Here is a 19,599-nt window from a genome sequence, read left to right as displayed (position 1 = left end):
AGGCACAGCTGCTAGAGGTGTGAGGGACCTTAGTACTGCTGAGTGTGTTGAGGCTGCCCAGCCACCACGGCCAAGCATGGGAAGTTCAGGTCAGTGCCCACAGCTTAGACAAGTGCCAAGCCAGCTGTGCGTGTACACATCCTTTGGTGACCAGCCTGTGCGTGTGGAATTGGGGGAGGCCTTTGTGCTGAGCCATTGGCACCAACAGGGAACTACAAACCTGAGTGAGAGAAAGCCTGCCAGGTGCTTTACTGGTAAAGGACCCTGGCAGACTCAAGCTGAGTGGTATTGGAGTACTTCAAATGCAAGAAATCAAAGACGGGGCCGGGAGTTTGGCCTAGTGGAAGAGTGCTTGCCTAGCATGCATGAAGACCCGGGTTCAATTCCTCGGTACCCCACATACATAGCAAAAAAGCTGGAAGTGGTGCTGAGGCTCAAGTGGTAGAGCTCTAGCCTTGAGAAGTCCAAGGACAGTGCTCAAGCCCTGACCCCAAGCCCAGGACTGGCAAAAAAAAAGAAATCAAAGACATCTGTCAGATCATACTACTTTTAGTATACCATTTCTTTTTTTTTCTTTTTAGTATACCATTTCTTTTTTTTTCTTTTTAGTATACCATTTCTTTTTTTTTCTTTTTAGTATACCATTTCTTTTTTTTTCTTTTTAGTATACCATTTCTTTTTTTTTCTTTTTAGTATACCATTTCTGTACCAAGGAGTTCTGGAGTCCTAATTTCTTTTCAGTGCCTTCAACTGAACAAATACAGATTTGTGAACAACAAATTAGCAAAACTAACAAACACCACAAGAAATTGTAGCTTTCATTCACTTTAAATTCTTGCTGAAGCCTGAATTCAGGCCTCTCACACTAATCTGGCTTCCACTCAAGATTGGGGCTCTACCACCTGAAGCACAGCTCCACTTGTAGCATTAGGTGGTTAATCAGAGATGAGTCTCAAGCACTTTTCTGTCTGGGATGGCTTACCCTCCTGAGTAGCTAAGAATATAGACACGAGCCACTGGAGCCTACCTGCGTGTGTGTGTGTGTGTGTGTGTGTGTGTGTGTGTGAGAGAGAGAGACAGAGAGAGAGAGAGAGAGAGAGAGAGAGAGAGAGAGAGAGAGAGAGAGAGAGAGAGAGACAGAAAGAGAGAAAGGGGAGGGGGAAAGGGAAAGGGGGAGGAGGAGAGGGAGAGGAAGTGGGAGGATTGAATTTATAACCTCAAACCTAGCTAGGCATGCAATCTACTATTGAGCTGCACCTCTACCCCAAATAAGCTTTCTTCATGTTGGAGACAACAAACTATATAAGTAAGTGGCTGTGCCTGTAATCCTAGCTATTCAGGAGGCTGAGATCTGAGGATTGAGGTTCAAAGTCAGCTCAGACAGGGAAGTCCATGAGATTCTTTTTTTTTTTTTTTTTTTTTTGTGGGTCATGGGGCTTCAACTCTGGGGCCTGGGTGTCCCTGAGCTCTTCAGCTCAAGGCTACAGCACTACCCCTTGAGCTACTGGCCCACTTACTATTTTCTTTTCTTTTCCTTTTTTTTTTTTTTGGTGGGTTATAGGGCTTGGACTCTGCTTGGGTGCGGTCCCTGAGCTCTTCTGCTCAAGGCTACTGCCCTACCACTGAGCCAAGCCCCACTTCTCATTTTCTAGAGGTTAACTGGAGATAAGAGTCTCAGGTCTTTTTGTGCCTGGGCTGGTTTTGAACCTTGATCCTCAGATGTCAGTCTCCTGAGTAGCTAGGATTACAGGCAGAGCCACAGGCCTGCCTGTAAGATAAGAATCTCAAGTTCTTTAGTACCGGGCCTGGCTTTGAACAGCAGTCCTCAGATTTCAGCCTCCTGAATAGCTAGGATTTCAGGTATGAGCCACCTTGCCCAGCTAGTCCAAGAGATTCTTATCTCGAATTAACCATAAGAAAACTGGAACTGGCCCTGTGGCTCAAAGTGCTCTGTAGAGCGCTGTCAAGTGTTTTTTGGATTTGTTTAATTGCCTTAGAGACATAAGTAAATGCGGTGTCCACTCCCTCAAGGAGTAGAAAGAACGGCTTGGTGCTACCATGACCTGACAACTTCAGGTTCTGGGCGTCAAGGTGCTATCACACAAGGTGGTGCAGCACACCAGGCAGCATCAGAGCGCATCCTGGTCACTTACTCTGATAAAGGCTTTTATCGGGGCTCTACTGCTAGAATGGGGCTAAACCAGGGCTAAGCGAACTGCTACTTCACTACCTGCCATGCATCACTTTTCCTCAGGCTCATACCAACCGCAAGTGAGAAGGCACACTTTATAAAACAGGAGTTAGCAATATCCTTCAGGGCTAATGACCGCCTTAAAACTACACCACAAGTGAGAAATAACACCCCAATTCTCCTTCAACCCTGTAAAACCAACACAGGTCCATGGCAACACTGTACACTTTCGGAACATCATTAGGCTCTCCTAAGTGGAGGCAACTGTCTGGAGTGAGGAAGCCCAGGTATTAGGACAGCCCATGCAGGTGCTCCAACCACTAGTCAGCACCCAGCCTGGCAGCTGTGTCCCCTGTATGGAGAGTGATGTGGCAACACACTGTGGCAGGAGCTGCCATGAACCTACATGAGACCTTACAGGCTCAAAGGATAGCTTGGCCTACAAGCTTGCCAAGTTGCAGGCTTGTGAGGATGACGACCTTTGCTCTCACTGCAGAGGACAACTCCGTTCAGGTCCAGGGTGGGACTTCACAGGTAATGCAGAACAGGAATACCATGAGTTGTACCACGATAGGAAGCATTAAGCCCTGGATAAGAAAAAGATTCCTAACAACCCTATTACATGTTGCGTGATATACTCAACTTGACAAAAGTTGTGCATTAAGTGGTAAAACTAAATTCATAATTGTTTCTATAATAATGCTACATAGGACCATAGAGCTAGAGAGGAGAGCAAGGAAGCTGCAGTTTGTTGAGAATGGAATGGACACAGCATCGTTTTCTTCCTCTTCACCTGAAGATAATATATAACTTGTTTAAAAATTCTATTTTTTGGTTCGGGAGTTTGGCCTAGTGGCAGAGTGCTTGCCTAGCATGCATGATGCCCTCCTGGGTTAGATTCCCTGATACCACATACACAGAAAAAGCCAGAAGTGGTGCTGTGGCTCAAGTGGAAGAGCGCTAGCCTTGAGAAAGCCCAGGGACAGTGCCCAAGCCCTGAGTTCAAGCCCCAGGACTGGCAAAGAAAAAAAATTCTAATTTTCCACATAAAAAAGACTGATTTTGGATCCTCTAAGTAAGAATGTCTTTATTGTGGAGGTCACATTCCATGTCTATTCAAGACTAGTTAAAGTCTGGGTATGTAGTTCAATGACAGAGTGCTTGTCTAACACAAAGGCCTTGGAAATAGTTTATAGATTGACATATGCGAGTGGGAAAAGCTGAGAGCAAATACAGTATGGGTCCCCTCTGTAGAGTGTCACCGAAAATGGCAGGCCATATGCAAGTCACTGTGAGGCCCCACCTTTCCCCTTGTGACAAGTGATATAGGAAATTAGCTACTCAAAGACTGTGTATGGTTACAGACACTGGTAGTCAAGCTTGCCCAGTGCTGTCCTAGATTCTGGTGATGGGCAAGAGCCCTGCACCAGGTCCTCCTGTCTTCTAGGAGGGGGCACAGGACTGTTCACCATGGGCAGAACCTGGCAGGTATGTTATACACACACACACATACACACACACACACACACACACACACACTTCTTTTTCTGGTACTGGGCCTTGAACTCAGGGTCTCATGCTTTCACTTAGCTTTGTAAATCACAGCTGGTGTGCTATGACACGAGCCACACCTTCAGTACTAGTTTTCTGCTAGTTAACTAGGATAGGGACAGCTGTCTCATGTATTTGCTTACCTGGCTAGCTTCAAACTATGACCCTTAGATCTCAGCCTTCTGAGTAGCTAAGATGGCAGATGCTGTGTGTCTATGTGTGTGCACATGTGCTGGCAAACTTTTTATTTATGTATGTATTTATTTATTATTTATTGCCAGTCCTGGGGCTTGAACTCAAGGCCTGGGCCCTGTCCTTAGGCTTTCTCAAGGCTAGCACTCTGCCACTTGTGCCTCATCACTTCTGGCTCTTCTGTATTAGTGGTTCTGAGGAATCAAACCCAGGGCCTTGTGCATGCTAAGTGAGCACTCTACCACTAGGCCATGCTCCAGGGCCTTAAATGTTAACTCTTCTAAGAATACCTTCTCAATACCTTTACTATGCTATCACTGCTGATCAAAGCTCAGAGTTTAATATTACTGGCCTCTCCTGCTACACTGCCCAATGCCTGCATTTTCAAATTCCCTTTTCGCCATCAATTATCTTATTTCCCTTGTTCTTTTATATACTTCATAGAATTTTAAGTGCTTAGAAATGATAGTCATGTAATAGAAAAAAAATATTCAAATATATCAAGAAAGTAGCTGCTTGCTATTGGGTGTGAAGTGGGGGTAGAGGTCTAAAGGCAGCCACTCTCATGACTTCAGAGTCCGATGAGTAAAAACAAGCCACAACTCTGGAAGTCTATATATACATTTTCCTTAAAAAACAATGGCTCAAGATGGGTGTTAATGGTTGTAGTCCTAGCTACGCGGGAGGCCGAGATCTGAGGACTTTGACTTGAAGCTAGCCCAGGCATGAAAGTGTGTCAAAGTACAATTAACCAGCAAAAAGCTAGAAGTGGAGCTGTAGCTCAAATGGTAGAGTGCTGGCCTTGAGCACAAAAGCTCAGGTGCAGCAAGCACTTATGCTCTGCATTCAATTCCTAAGACTAGCAAAAGCGAGAGAGGGGAGAAAGAGAGGGAGGAGGGGGGATGGGGGGAAAAGATTCACTGAAAGTGGACTAAATAGGGTTAGGCTGTGCTTTGGACCCTTGGCGTGGTGGCACCTAACTACAAGTGGATCCATACTGATTTTCTGATGGTCTTGCAAGGTGAAGCTGCCAGGGCCTTGAGTGGAAGCTGAAAAACCATTTGCAGCAAGGGGACTGAAGAGGTTCAGTAGAACAGTGGCACTGAATTTATGCAAAAGGATGGCTCTTTGTTCAGCAGCTGCTCCATGTCTAGAATGCCTTCCTCTCTGTGGCCTTGGCCTCCCTGGGCTTGCTACACCCCCAGCATTGTTTCACTATGTACAGTCTCTGCTTCCCTCACCCGCTGGCTTGCAAGTTCTACAGGGCAGGGGCTTGACTCCTGCTCCCCTATCTACCCGAGTACTAGAACGCAGCCAGGACAATAGGCCCCAACACAGTCTAACAACTTGTTGGACCCTGCTTAGACTTGTGTTCTTGTCTCTGCAAGAGAGGTAACACAAGCCCCCTTGTGCTTGCCTTTTTGTCTACTCCACTGACAAGTAGACTGCCCACACCTGCCCTTTCCGTGACCTCTCTTCAAGATGGACAAGCAGCCAGTCTCCTATGGGGCAGAAGGCACTATCCTCCCTTTACATCCATTCTCTTTTCTAATTACTCCTTTCTGTTGGCCTTTAAATATGCTTTCACCTACTACTTTGGAGGTCTTGGTGATAGAATCCACGGACATGTGCATTCTAGACAAGCACATCCTCCCTCAGCTTCCACACTAATTATTTCTTAGGGATGGCCTTTCCACCTCAGCTGCACTAAGATTTGGTCTTCCACATATTTTTTTACTGTGTCTGAATTCCATGCCTCCAGCTGGGCTCAGGAATGTACCAGCACGCGGGGTAATCCTTACCCAGCTCTAAGCTGCTTCCATCTGGCCTTCTCTTTTGTTCCCACACTCTTTCAAGTCAGCTTCCATTCTCACTCTACACTGCAACCTTCCTGTCTCCTCTCCATCCCTAGCATGGCTTCCCATTTATCCATTCTTCATTTTCTAGCCACAACTGATTCTACAAAAAGTGTAGGCTTCTACCTCTGCTTAAAAGACCCCACCTGACCCTGCCTTGGGTCCCTCTTTTGGGCTGCTTCCCACTGCAAGGCCTCCCACCATCACAAGGTGCACACACTCTGGCTTCCCTGGACCACCTCAGGGGAGCAAAGATGGAGACAGATGGAAAGAGCCAGTATAGTGGCACTGATGGCACTGTAGAATAGGAAGCTGTGTGACAAGACTTTCCAGATGGGTCTGCTCAGGAATCTGTCTAGGACACTGTTTCAAGCCAACAACTACATGTATGACAAGTCATGGATACCCATTTAGCTTCCCTCTCCAAGCCTTCTGGAATCACAGAGGACTAGAATGGACACAACCATGTAGCCTTCCCCCCACAGGCTGAACTCTGGGTGTCACAAGATGCCTGTCATGGGGGGAAGGGAAACAGGGACAAAAACATGAGAGGGGTTATCAATGTGCAAGAAGTAATGTATCCACTACCTGATGAATGTAACTGTAACTCCTCTATACATTACACAGACAATTAAAAAAATAATAAAAGAGATTCCAAGAGTGGCTATGCATACAATAAATTGCTTTTAGAATTTGGACCTAAGGCTTTTGAAAATAAAAAAATATCACATGGAAAAAAAAGATGCCTGCCATATATGACCCATGTCTGAGGGGCCTTGGAGAGCTGCTCTCTCCCTTTAAGTCTTATCTTTACTGTATGTCTATAAATTCAGAGGTAAATAAAACCGGAAGGTACCTCTAACACGAACTCATAATAGGAAGCCTGATCCTAACAGCTGGGTGGGATAGGGCTCTACTTGGAACAAAAACACACAGGGAATAGCAGTTCTGAGGGAGGGATGGCTTTAATAACATTACAAGGAAGAGGTCAGGTTTTGAGCTCAGTTGGAGAAAGTGTGACATGGTATGTGGAGGAGTGCAGTTTTGGGGTGTTATAATCTCTAAGAGCTACTTACACCCATTGCTTAGGTAATTTTATGCTGGAAGCAAGATGGTACTTTGCATGACACATCAATACTGGCATTAGAAACCTGGAGGCTACTGTGCTCTCTAGCATCTAGCTGCATTCAGACTTCTGGTCTGAATCTTCTCAGCATCCAATTACACAAACAGGAATCCAAAGCACAAATATTTCACATTGGAATTCCTCTCTCAACTGAAATCAAAACATAACTCATAATGGCCTTCACACTTTACAAAATCTGTCTTATTGCAGAGCTGAGAAACACTGAGAATGAGCTTCACCACAGACCCAACTAGACTCTCTGGGTCTTCTGGGATGGACTGATTGCCCTCCTTCTCCTTTCCTCCCCTCCCACCCACCAGCTTCAAGGGAGTTCTATGGAAAGTAGGGACAAAGAATCAATGGATCATCTGATAAAAGTATTTCATAGATGAACACAGATGAACATAATGGATCCCAATCTTTCCTAAGAGGGGTATTTTTCTTTTCTCTTGCATTTTATGGTCAATGCTGAAACTGTCATGTAGCGCTATGGAATGAATGTAAACCTGGGCTATTTGCACAATATAGGGTTCAGAGAATATGCTCATACTTTAAAACCTCACAACTTAGGACTAAAACTAGTTATAGCTTTAGCAGTCAAATCATATGGCACAAATGTGCCAAGAGCCTCTAAAATATGGTTACAACAACACTGAAAAAAAAACCTCCAAAGTATGAGGCTAAAACAAGAAAGGAATTCAAAACAGTTTCTAAAAGATGTCAATGGCTGGATGCTAGTGGCTCACACCTCTAATCCTAGCTACTCCAGGAGGCTGAGATCTGAAGAACCATAGTTTGAAGCCAGCCTCTGAAAAAAGGTCAATTAACTAGCAAAAAGTGGGGTGGAAGGCATGGTTCAAGTGATCTCAACACAGTAACAAAAGCAAATTAGATGAATTAAAACCCCAATACTAGTGCAAAATAGGTCAATTATCTATTAAATGATACAACCAACAAGGAACAAGAGCCTAGCACAATATAAACACAACTTCAAAGTATGTTATCCTCTGGCAATTTGAAGCAAAAAAAAAAAAAAAACCCACCAGTCTCTACAGAGTGCTCAGAGATCCTTTCCCTTGGCTAGTCAACTATTAGATCTTTATTTGCTGTTTTTAGATAGCCACGCCCAAAGGCCAAAGGACATTTGCCTTCCAGTCGCTAGCTACCGAATCTCTAGCCAGAGTACTTACGTATGTGCTGTAAGAATAAACTACTCTTTCACTCATAAAGCGGCATGGAGCACCTTCCGTACCTGGCCCGAGTAATGGCGACCGATTCAGCTGAGTGCTGGCCTGATGCGAAGGTGGAGTCTCAGCCCGGTGTGTGGTGCTTGAGGTGGGGGTCGTGGGTGTGGCAGTGGTCGTGGCACTGCTCTGGATGACTGGGTTGTTCCTGTCCCACATGTTTACAGTTTTATTGTTGTAGTTGCTTGGGTCCCCCCAAGCTGAGGTACCATCATCGATTTCCATTTTGCGTCGAATGGATGGTGGAGAGGGCTCCTCCCAGCCAGTCGCCTCACTGCTGTCCTTCTGCATGAGCGGCGCTGGGCCCCCAATCCACCCTGTCCCCGACTGCTTAACAGAAGCAGCTCCTCCCCAGTTACTCGAATTGTTGTCTTGGGCCTTGTGAGTCCAGTTCTGCTGGGGACCAGGTTTGAGAGCCTCGCCCCAGTTTGTAGCTGGATTTACCTTTGCACTTGTGCCATTGCCCCAGCTGCTGGTCCCAGACCTTGCAGCCTCATTCCAACCAGACCCCGATCTAGTACTGTCAGCCTCCCACCCAGATCCATTTTTCTTCCCATCCCCCAGGTGTCCAAGGACAGGAGATGGATCTGCCCAGTCTCCTCCTCCTGCACTCCAGCTGGGATTTGATCTTTGTCCATCACCCCAGTTCTGGGATTTGGGTTTTTGAGTCTCACCCCAGGTGGGTGCCTTGTCCTCCTGATTTACGGTCCCACTCCAGGCATGGCCACTCTTGGCAGCAGCAGCATTAGTAACAGCAGTAGAGCTCATCGAGTCCCCCCACACCCCGGGGCCACTGGGCAGTTTGTTGCTGTCTCCCCACCCTGTGTTTGCTGGCGCAGCGGTGGGTGGCGAGCTGACCCACCCCGATACTGAAGAGGTATTTGTACTGTTCACGATGGACCCATCGTTCTTCCCCCCTGAGTTTGAAGGCTGAGTAGCTACACAACCCCAGGCCTCTGTCCCATTGTCATTTTTCCTTTCAGACCTAGGGGACTCTTCAAATTCCCAGGCAGTGTTTTGCTTTACAGGAGTCTGTCCCCAACCAGTATTAGACAGAACTCTTGGGTCAAGGTCGTTCCTTGGCAGCTGGATGTGTCCTTGGTCTATAACACCTTTATCTCGCCGCCTGCACTCTGCAACACCTTCCCGCCCAGTGCCTCCATCACCATGGCTGCTAGAGCCATCACTACTTCCTCCGCTTGCGGTGGCTCCAGAAGATGCAGCTTTGGCCCACGTGTTCATGTGCTCACCACCTGGCTGCTGGGCAGGAGGGTGGCTGGCAACACTGGCGCTCTCCCACCCTGGGGATCCTTTTCCACTGACATCACCATTGGAATGCTGGTTTGGGGACTTGCCCCACTCTCCATTCACACCACTAGAGGAGTTCCGGCTGGGATGGCCCCAGGCTCCGGAATGGATATTACTGACTCCACTGCTGCTGCCCCTTCCCCAGGAGAGGATCCCGGGTCCCGCAGGAGGCCCCGAGTCCCAAGCGCTCCCTCCATTCCCTTCCTTTTGCCCAGCACTGCTGGATCCATTTTGCTTAGCACTTAATGCTGAGTTCACAGTGTCTCCATTCCCCTGATTGAACCCAGGATTATTACTTCCTGTAGCAGGATTGCTGGAGGAGAGTCCCCACACTGAACTGCTCATTCCTTCCCCACCACCCCCACTGCCTTGAGACACTGATGATCCGTTAGCACCAGGAAGGCCTTGCAGGTGGGGCGGGATGATGGCCCCCATACCAACAGCCATGCCCCAGTTTGGCAGTCCGTCTGTCTGCATCCCACTGACAGGGTTTGGTGAAGAGCTCATGGAGTTAGTGTTATTTGGCCCATCAGTGTTAAGGTTCTGAGACTGTACGCTGAAAGACACATTCTGAGAAGTGGACGTTTGTGGTTCTGTGCTCTCTGGTGGCAGCAGGTTTCCCCATGCACCTAGAGTGCCCGCTGCATTCCCATTCTGACTGCCCATGCTCTGACCTATGGCACTGACTGGACTGCAAATACTGGAAGGGTTGCCTGTTGCCACAGGTCCTTCATGTCCAAGCACAGGCCAGGCAGCTGGGTTGGCATTAGGATTAAGGTTAAGATTAATGCCGGCATTGGAGTTGGAAGCACCCCAGCAATTCTGACTTCTCCCATCTCCAATCATATTGTCCATTTTTCCATCCCCACCACCAATAGAACAGTGAGCCAGGCCAGAGCTGGAGCCTGTGGCTACACCCCACACTCTGGCCGCACTTCCGTTCCCATTAGCTCCCCCTGCCCCAAGGGCACTCTGATGAGAAGGGCTTTGGACGAGTGCGCCACTGGCGCCATTATTGCCATTTGTCTTCTTGGTATGTCCTGTGAAGCTGCCCTGGGCACTCCCTGTAGCCATGCTACTGTTCTCTGAGCCACAGTTGGAGGCAGAGTCAGTGTCTGCAGGACATTCCGAGGCAGACTCAGTCTCTGTTCCTGGGATGGTTGGCCAAGCCTCCTGGTCAGTCTTGTCAATGATCACTTTATCCCAGCTGCAGTTGGCTTCGCTCCTGTAGGAGGGCTGCTGTCCCCACTGAGAATTTTCATAATGATCTGCCAGTCCACTGTGACCAAGATCTGGAAGAAATGGAATGGAATATCAAAATTTGATATTCATGCCACTTGTCAATGAATCAACAGTGAACTAATATTTGGGGGAAGTTCTATATTTAGTTCAACTTTTCAGTTCAAAATGACCAAGTAATATAAAAGACTTGAAGAGCTCAGCGAGATTGCTCATACCTATAATCCTAGCTACTCAGGAGGCTGAGATCTTAGGATCAAGGTTCAAAACCAGCCCAGGCACTATTGACCATGAGACTAACCACCAAAAAACTGGAAGTGGCCCTGTGGATCAATGGGTAGGGCGGTAGCTTTGAGCTGAAGAGCTCAGGGACAGCGCCCAGGTCCAGAGTTCAAGCCCCACGACCAAACAAAAAAAAAAAGAAAAAAAAAGACTTGAAGAGGCTAAAGGTACCATCTCTGAATTAAAAAAAAAAGGGGGGGGGCTGGGAGTTTGGCCAAGTGGTAGAGTGCTTGCCTAGCATGCACGAAAACCTGGGTTCCATTCCTCCGTACCACATACTTAGAAAAAGCTGGAAGTGGTACTGTGGTTCAAGTGGTAGAGATCTAGCCTTGAGAAAGTCCAAGGACAGTGCTCAGGTCCTGAGCTCAAGCCCAGGACTGGCCAAAAAAAAGTTTCTTAGACGCTCCCACTATAAAATTAATCTGTACCCTCATACTACTTTCCTGTCCCTTTGGGCATATGTGCTAAAGAAAATGGCCGATGTGGAGTACATGCCTAGGCAACTTTTGCAAATATGTAGATTTGGGAATCGCTAGCAAAGATATTAAATTCTCCTGGGCTTCTGAGTACAGTTCAAGAGTCCTAATGAGGGCAGGGATGTGGCTCAAGTGGCAGAGTACTTGCCTACCATGCACCAGATCCTCAGGTTCAAGCTCCAGTATTGAAAAACAAAATTTAGACGGGTACAGTGGCTCACGCCTGTAATCCTAGCTACTCAGGAGGCTGAGATCTGAGGATCACAGTTCAAAGCCAGCTCGCCAGCTTGGGCACAAAAGAGCCTGAGACTCTTATCTCCAATTAACCTCTAAAAACAGGAAGTGGCCCTTGGCTCAAGGGTAGGGTGGTAGCCTTGAACTGAAAAGCTCAGGGACAGCGCCCAGGCAGAGTTCAAGCCCTAAGCCCCATTAAAAAAAAAATTAAAAATTAAAAACAAATAACCCCAAAAGAGTTTCAATGAGGTATAATGACCTTCCCTTTCCTATAGCCAATAGCTTGCTGTTCTTCAATGACAGCCAGCCCCCTCCCTCTTCAGATTTGGCTATAAACATTTATGCTCTGATTCACTCAGAAACACTGTCTACCATCATATCTTCAAGGAGCCTACCTTGAGAAATCGGTCTTAATTCAGTGATTTTGTGTGTGTGCTTTTGTGTCAGGCATGGGGCTGGAACTCTGGACCTGGGTGCTGTCCCTGAGCCCTTCAACTCATGGCTAGTACCCTATTCCCTTGAACACAGGGCCACTTGTAGCTTTCTGGTGGTTCATTGGAGATAAAAGTCTCACAGACTTTAGGGCCTAGACTAGCTTTGAACAGAGATCCTCAGATCTCAGCTTCCTAAGTAGCTTGGATTACAGGTGTGAGCCACCAAGCCAAGCCAGTTTGATTTTTAATTACCCTGAATCTGTGTTTATCACCACACTTTTCTAACAAGATTTACTTATAATTAAATTCCCTCTAAAAACATTGGATAATTAGGTAAGTTTTTGGGATTCTATTATGCCAATATAGTCTTTCACTTAGATTACATCTAATGACAAGTTGTGAAGTTCTTTGACAACAGAAAGTATACATAGTCTTTATTGATTAAAACACATTAGTCGTATAAGGGGGCTTCATGGAGACACTTCCATATACATAAACAATTGTTTGCTTATTTTTGGTGCATGTGTTGGGCTTGAACTCAGGGCCTCGGCATTATTCCTAAATTCTTTTGTACAAAGCTAGTGCTCTACCACTTTGAGCCACAACTCTACTTTTGGTTTTCTGGCATCTATTAGAGATAAAGAGTTTCACAGACTTTCCTGACTGGTCTGGCTTTGAACAATGATCCTCAGCCCCTAAATAGCTTGGATTACACTCATGAGGCACCAGTGCCCAGCGTAATATATCAATTTTTTTTGTGTGTGTGTGTGGGGGTCATGGGGCTTGAACTCAGCTTGAGTGCTATCCCTGAGCTCTTCAGCTCAAGGCTACCACCCTACGCCTGGGCATTGTCCAGTGAACTTTTCAGCTCAAGGCTACTGCTCTACCCTTGAGCCAAGCCCCACTTCCCGGTTTTTCTAGAAATTAATTGGAGATAAGAGTCTCAGGTCTTTTTGTGCTTGGGCTCACTTTGAACCTTGATCCTCAGATCTCAGCCTCCTGAGGAGCTAGGATTATAGGCATGAGCTACTAGCTGGCTTGGCGAAAAATAATTTTTAACAATTTAATTGTTCTATTTTCATACATATAAATGAAGTATATTTACCATATTAATCTTTACTCACCGCCCCCTCCCTTTTCTCTTTCTTTTCTCCCTCTCTCTCTTCTCCTCTCTCTCTCTTTCTCTCTCTCTCTTTCTTTTTTTCTTTCTCTCCCTCAGCCATAGGGCTTGAATATAGAGCCTGGGCACTGTCCTGAACTCTTTTTTTTGGGGGGGGGGGGGCAGTTCCGTGGCTTGAATTCAGCGTCTGAGTGCTGTCTTTGGACTTTCTCAAGGCTAGAGTTCTACCACTTGAGCTCTAATTTTTCCTCATTATTTTTAAAACAGGGTCTTACTTTCTGTCTGGACATGATCCGCTTATGTTAGGTTTCCTATGTAGCTAGTATAGCAGGCATGACCACCATATCCAGCTCTTCCCTGAGAAAGGGTCTCACAAAATATAAATATATAAAATATAATATATATATATATATATATATTTTCCCCCTCCTGTTTGCACTGACCTCCAACTGCAATTCAAACAATCTCAGCCTCCAAAGTGGCTATGATTATGGGGGTGAGCTACTAGTACCCAACCAATTAGTTGATTCAAGTATCAAATCTATTAAGGCAGAGAGAAGTAATGTACTTACTACCCGATGAAGGTAATTGTAACCTCTCTATATATTATCCTAATAATAAAAATTTTTAAAATCTATTAATGCAAAGATATTTTAATATGATAAAATATACAACATAAAATATTCCATTTCAACCCTTTCTGAGTACAGAATTACCTAGTATCAAGTATTAAAAAATTAAAAACACATTTAATGTAACTATCTGTCTTGCAGAATTTCTCTATCATCTCAAATGCATTCAAACCACTTCTTCCATTCCTCCAGCTGCTGCTAACATCAGTCTGTTTTTATGAGTGGGATTATTCCAAGTGCCTCCTGTGAGGGGACTCACACTATATTTGTATGTGACTGTCATATTTCATTTTGCCTAATGTTTTTAGAGTTCATTCATACTCCATTTGTTTTTATGGCTGGATTACTACTATCATTAACTACTGTTATTCCACTTTACACACAGACCTCATTTTGTTTCTGCACTTACATGTTGATGGTCATGTGGTTCTTTCCACCTCTTGGTCATTTTGAATAATGTTGCTATGAATGTAAGTATACAAATCATTGTTTCAGTTCCTTCTTGCAATTGTTTTTGGAATATAGGAGTAGTTTTACTGATTCATATAAAAATTCTGTTTAGGAAAGCATGGCTCAAGTGGTAGTGTATTAGCTGCAAGCAAAAAAGCCAAATGAGAATGAGGCATTCATTGCCACACTTGGCCTTGATTAGATTATTACACTAACTATAGGGCCTGGATCTGAAGTAACTCCCAATCTCATATGTTGGGAGCTTTAGTCCGCCTCTGAGGGCTCTATGCTAGAGGGTTCTGGAAACTTTAGGAGATGAGACCTAACTGGAAGAAATAGGTCACTAGGGTGAGTCCTTATAGTTATCTTGTCCCTATCATAATTATGATACCACCACCACCACCACCACCACCACCATCACAGGCCACCATTACCATCTTCACCACCACATATTCTTTTTTTGGCGGGTGAGTAATGTGGCTTGAACTATGCCTGGGTGCTGTCCCTAAGCTCTTCAGCTCCAGGCTACCACCTTACCCTTGAGCCAAGCCCCACTTCCTGTTTTCTACAGGTTAATTGGAGATAAGAGTCTCAGGTCCTTTTATGCCCGGGCTGGCTTTGAACCTTGATCCTCGGATCTCAGCCTCCTGAGTAGCTACGATACAGTCGTGAGCCACCGTGCCGACCCACCACATATTCTTTCAACAGGAACCTCCAGACATGTCCCTTACCAAAACAAAAACTTTCTCTTTATATTGAAAAGACATTTAGTGTCATAAAAGAACTCCAACTTCAAAAACATTTGACTCAGATACTTTTCAGAAATCAAAGTCTCCTGTATTATCAATTCACAAATCCTAAGTAGTCCAATGAACTGAACTACAGAGGGGAAAATTAATTAAAATGACTGTTTTCTAGGAGCAGGCTTTTTCTTTTTTTGGGGGGGGAGTTAGTTGTAGGACTTGAACTGGGCCACCATTACCATCTCCACCACCACATATTTTTTTTTGGGGGGGGGGGTGAGTAAGGTGGCTTGAACTCTGCCTGGGCGCTGTCCCTGCCTGAGCTTTTCAGCTCCAGGCTACTATCCCACCCCTTTGAGCCACAGGGTCACTTCCAGTCTTTTGGAGGTTAATTAGAGATAAGAGTCTCCCGGACTTTAGTGCTTAGTGCCCAGTGCCCGGGCTGATGATGAACCTTGATCCTCAGATCTGTCTCCTGGGTAGCTAGGATTATAGGCAAGAGCCACCACACCGGCTAGGAGCAGGCAATTTCAACTAAAGGAAAATTCAAGATGAACGAAGACTGAATTCTCTCTTAAACATCTCAACTGTTCTGTATAGCACTGGAGTTTGTAAAGCTGAAGCCCACACACTTGACATGCAGCATGTCTGAGGAAGCTTGTAAGAATTTTCATATCCTTAAGATAGTCACACGGCTCACAACAACTGTAACTATTTTCAAACACATGGTGTAACTCAACCTTACAGAAAAACTAATGTCTCTTTTCCAAACAGTGAAGAAAAAGCACAGAGAGGTAGTATGACTTAAGTTTGCAACTAACACATAGCGAGGAATAAACTGAAATTTGTGATTTCGGAAAAAGATTTTTAGTACTTTCTGCCATGTAATTTAGTTATCAAAATAATTTCCCCTGAAAGAGAACAAAAGAAGCTCAGGCAAAACATTAAATCCTCCTTTCATCGTCTGCTTGCATGTTTTACAGATTTGATAAATGTCTATAAAAATCTATATAGGGGCTGGAAGCGGAGTCTAATGGTAGAGTGCTTGCCTTGTATGCACAAAGCCCTGGGTTCAATTTCTTAGTACCACATACTCAGAAAAAGCCAGAAGCAGTGCTACGGTTCAAGTGGCAGGGCGCTAGCCTTGAGCAAAGAGTGTTCAAGGACCGTGCTTGGGCTAGGCTCTGAGTTCAAGCCCGAGGACTAGCAAAAACAAAAAACAAAAAAACAACAACTATATGAGGTGAATACATTAAAAGGGTTACTGTTTAGAGAGAAAAGCTTTCCTGCTTTAATTTTTTAATTTCCAAATGTCATCATATGAAGATAAATTTTCTTGTAAAAAAACTGATTATAAGCCTTCTAAAAGGCATAGTAAGACAAATTTTAATTAAGTGTCAAATTAATCAGACAGAAAAGCATAGACAAGCTCTACTTCAAAGCATGCTGACAACTACCTAACTAGTAATCACACAAACAGTAAATATGTCCATTCTTTACCTTCACCAGGCTACTAGAAATTGTAAAACATTGTAAAAAAATGGTTTACAATGGTTTAAACAGCTGACAATGGGTTTACTGGAAACAAATTCCTTGCTATGTGATTTACAGAGGGATGATAAAGACTATAAGTATTCTACGCTCTTGAGAACCCAAGATGCTGCTCTGTCCACTGCACAGTGAGTGTAAATATGTCAGCAATCATTCAGAATTCTAGTGCTGGACAGACTCATGTGACAACTGTTGTAAATGTAAGGAATTCCCAATGCAGAGCAGAAGAAAGGTTTGTTGGAAATAATAATGAAAGTGTCCAAAAGAATGAGCTTGTTTCTGTATGTCTTCCAAAGAGCAGGCAAAGGAGACTGTTTCCTCTAAGAACGTATTACAATGAAGAAAAGGGATAACAAGCTTGCTTAAGCAATGCTGTGGCCATGCCTTTAGCTCTGAAGCAGATCCCAGCAAGCAGCAGTGATCCAAGACGCCATTTTATCCAATCTGAACTGCTGCCAAGAGCTTAGGGACTCCATTCCAGCTCGCATGCAGGAAAGGAATGCCACAAGCTGACTGGGGAGAAGCAGCCTCTCTTAGCTCTTGGGTGGCTCTGAATTTCCTGCTCTGGGAGGATAGATCTGTGAGGAAATACCTGCACAAGGTGCTGCCCACCTCCTAGGAGACATTGCCTCTCAGAACTTCCCTGCTCTGGCTCCAATAGGTCAGCAGAGGCCAGCAGGAACTGCTTTCTGTAGAGCTGCCGGGATGCTCCAGAGCCAGCCTGGCGCAGGCACTAAGAACAATGCCCTTTCCACCCCAGGATTTAATCTTAAAGCCTGGATTATCTAATTGCAACCAACATGAAACTGATCTTCCTTCCTCTTTCACTTTAGCAGCAGCTTGCACTTCAGGAGTCAGTGACAATTAGCACCACAACCACTTTTCTAGTTTTTTTTTTTTGAAAGCCAGCCAGTAGAATAAGAGTAGACTGTCTACTGGCTGCATTCAAATCAACTATAATTCTACCAAACTGCCTTTGTTTTATATTCTTTCTTTTCCTAACAACCTCTCTGTTTGGCATACCAACACTAGTTGTAATATTCTAAGTGGGCCTCATATGATACATATAGGAATAGTCAGTCGTGGGGCTTGAATTTGGCCTGGGCACTGTCCCTGAGCTCTTTAGCTCAAGGCTACTGCTCTACACCTTGAGCCACAAGGCCACTTCTGGTTTTCTGGTGGTTAATTGGAGATAACAGTCTCATGGTCTGTAGTGCCCAGGCTGGCTTTGAACCTCGATCCTCAGATCTCAGTCTCCTGAGTAGCTAGAATTACAGGCATTTTTGCAGCATTGATAATAAAACTAGGTACCTTGGACATGGGTTCCAAAATCTTGAAAGCTTATCTAAGGATAAACTTTATCTAAGAATAAACTTTCACACCAGAACTTTCTAAATCAATTCCTTGATCACTTCTACTTATTTAAGCAAGTCCAGCAACACTTCTGTACTGGCAAGGTATACCCAAGTGAAGAGTTGTGTTCATTTTTTCATTAGTTTTCAAAAATAAGGGGCCGGGAGTTTGGCCTAGTGGTAGAGTGCTTGCCTAGCATGCACAAAGACCCGGGTTCGATTCCTTGGTACCACAAGAAAAAGCCAGAAGTGGTGCTGAGGCTCAAGTGGTAGAGTTCTAGCTTTGAGAAAAATCCAGGGACAGTCCTCAGGCCCTGAGCTTAAGCCCAGGACTGGCAAAAAAATAAAAATAAAAAATAAACATGTTAAATAAATACACTAAACTGTTTAGATGTGATTTTTTTTTTTTTTTTTTTTTTGCTCTATGAAGGTTGTTGTCCGGAGGACCATATTTCAGTGTGGAAAGTTGGCAGCGTGCATGACTATAAGTGCTCATAGATGAACTTACGGAACCATACTTTTCTCATTTTTCTCTGGCTTTATAGAAACAAACACTAGACCGTATCCCTCTACCAGAAGTTCAGCATATGAAAGGCTACTGGAAGTCACAGGCAAAGTTGTTTAAAAAAAACTAGTTTCAACTAGATCACAGTTGCAGAAAGTACTAACTTAACTATGACATGCTTCTTTCAAGTAGTTAATGCTACCGACAGATAAGTGAGAAATCCTGTAAATAAGAGAAGCACCAAATCCAACTGTGTCAAATCCAATTTGTGTCAAATCCAATTGACACAAATCTGTGCATATATATTTTATATATATAGTTAATATGAACCAATATACATCTATTTTTGTTGATAAGCAACAGAGTACTCAGATAAAAACAAAATCTCAAGCTGGGCGTGTAGCTCAATGACAGAGGGCTTAACCAGCAGCATGAGGCCCTGGGTCCTAGCCCTACCAGTCAAAACAAAAACCACCAACCAAACACCTCATTCTTCACAGTTTGTACCTGGCTGGAGCTTGCTGGGATGCGGCTGTGGCCCAACTCCAGAGAGAGGAGGAGGGCTTGCCCCTGCAGGCCCAGTACCCTGTGTTGGGTTCACACTGGTCAGAGTCCCAGTGGGCAAAGGCTGGCCTCTCTTTAATAGCTGCTTCTGTTCTTGTTGGCGGAAGCGTGGAGGCACCTCTCGAGGCAGGTAACGGGGTGCAGCTGGCTGCTGGCCAGTGGTGGACACACGTTTGCCATTGCTGCTGCTGGAGATAGTGCTGGTGGAAGTACTGGTACAGGTACCGGCAGGTTGGGGCTGGCTTGAACAGATCTTAGTAGGTTCTGGCACTGAAAAGAACAAAAGGAAAAAACAGCCAAAGGTTTAGTAGCACCTCCTCAAAATCCAACCCAAACAAAAGGAAAAATGCCATGTAGTATTTTGAAAAGAGCTGGTCTAAAGTAGAGAGTTATAGGTTAGAGACTCAGTTTCCCCACAGTGAACTACAGTTGATTCTCATACCTGATTTGCATCAGAATTACTGAGGGATCATAAAAGTCCAGAAGGTTTAGTTCAAGCCCCAGAAGCTCAAGTTCTCCTTCAGAGTGTGTGTGTGTGTGTGTGTGTGT

General features: G+C 44.9%; 2 protein-coding genes across 6 annotated transcripts in view; one reads left to right on the top strand and one right to left on the bottom strand.

The window, feature by feature from the left end:
* The window catches only part of LOC150052050 (uncharacterized), a 125,184-nt gene extending 124,790 nt beyond the window's left edge, over nucleotides 1-394 (top strand). The window contains exon 8 of the transcript XR_016538373.1: nucleotides 348-394. The gene's annotated coding sequence lies outside the window, so the exon portion shown is untranslated. The remainder of the gene's footprint in view (nucleotides 1-347) is intronic.
* The window catches only part of Tnrc6c (trinucleotide repeat containing adaptor 6C), a 99,164-nt gene that overhangs the window by 38,855 nt on the left and 40,710 nt on the right, over nucleotides 1-19,599 (bottom strand). For all 5 annotated transcript variants that reach the window (XM_090351289.1, XM_090351288.1, XM_090351286.1 and 2 more), the window contains exons 4-5: nucleotides 18,994-19,320; nucleotides 8,169-10,760 (exon numbers count right to left, since the gene is read on the bottom strand). In XM_090351289.1, the coding sequence (XP_090207415.1) occupies nucleotides 8,169-10,760; nucleotides 18,994-19,320 (2,919 nt within the window). The remainder of the gene's footprint in view (nucleotides 1-8,168; nucleotides 10,761-18,993; nucleotides 19,321-19,599) is intronic.

Source organism: Megascapheus bottae, chromosome 17 (genome assembly GCF_031878675.1).
Source record: "Megascapheus bottae isolate mThoBot1 chromosome 17, mThoBot2.hap1, whole genome shotgun sequence".
In the NCBI taxonomy this organism is placed as follows: Eukaryota; Metazoa; Chordata; class Mammalia; order Rodentia; family Geomyidae; genus Megascapheus; species Megascapheus bottae.
The sequence above is the reverse complement of the archived record's forward strand: the minus strand, read 5'-3'. Positions and strand labels throughout refer to the sequence as shown.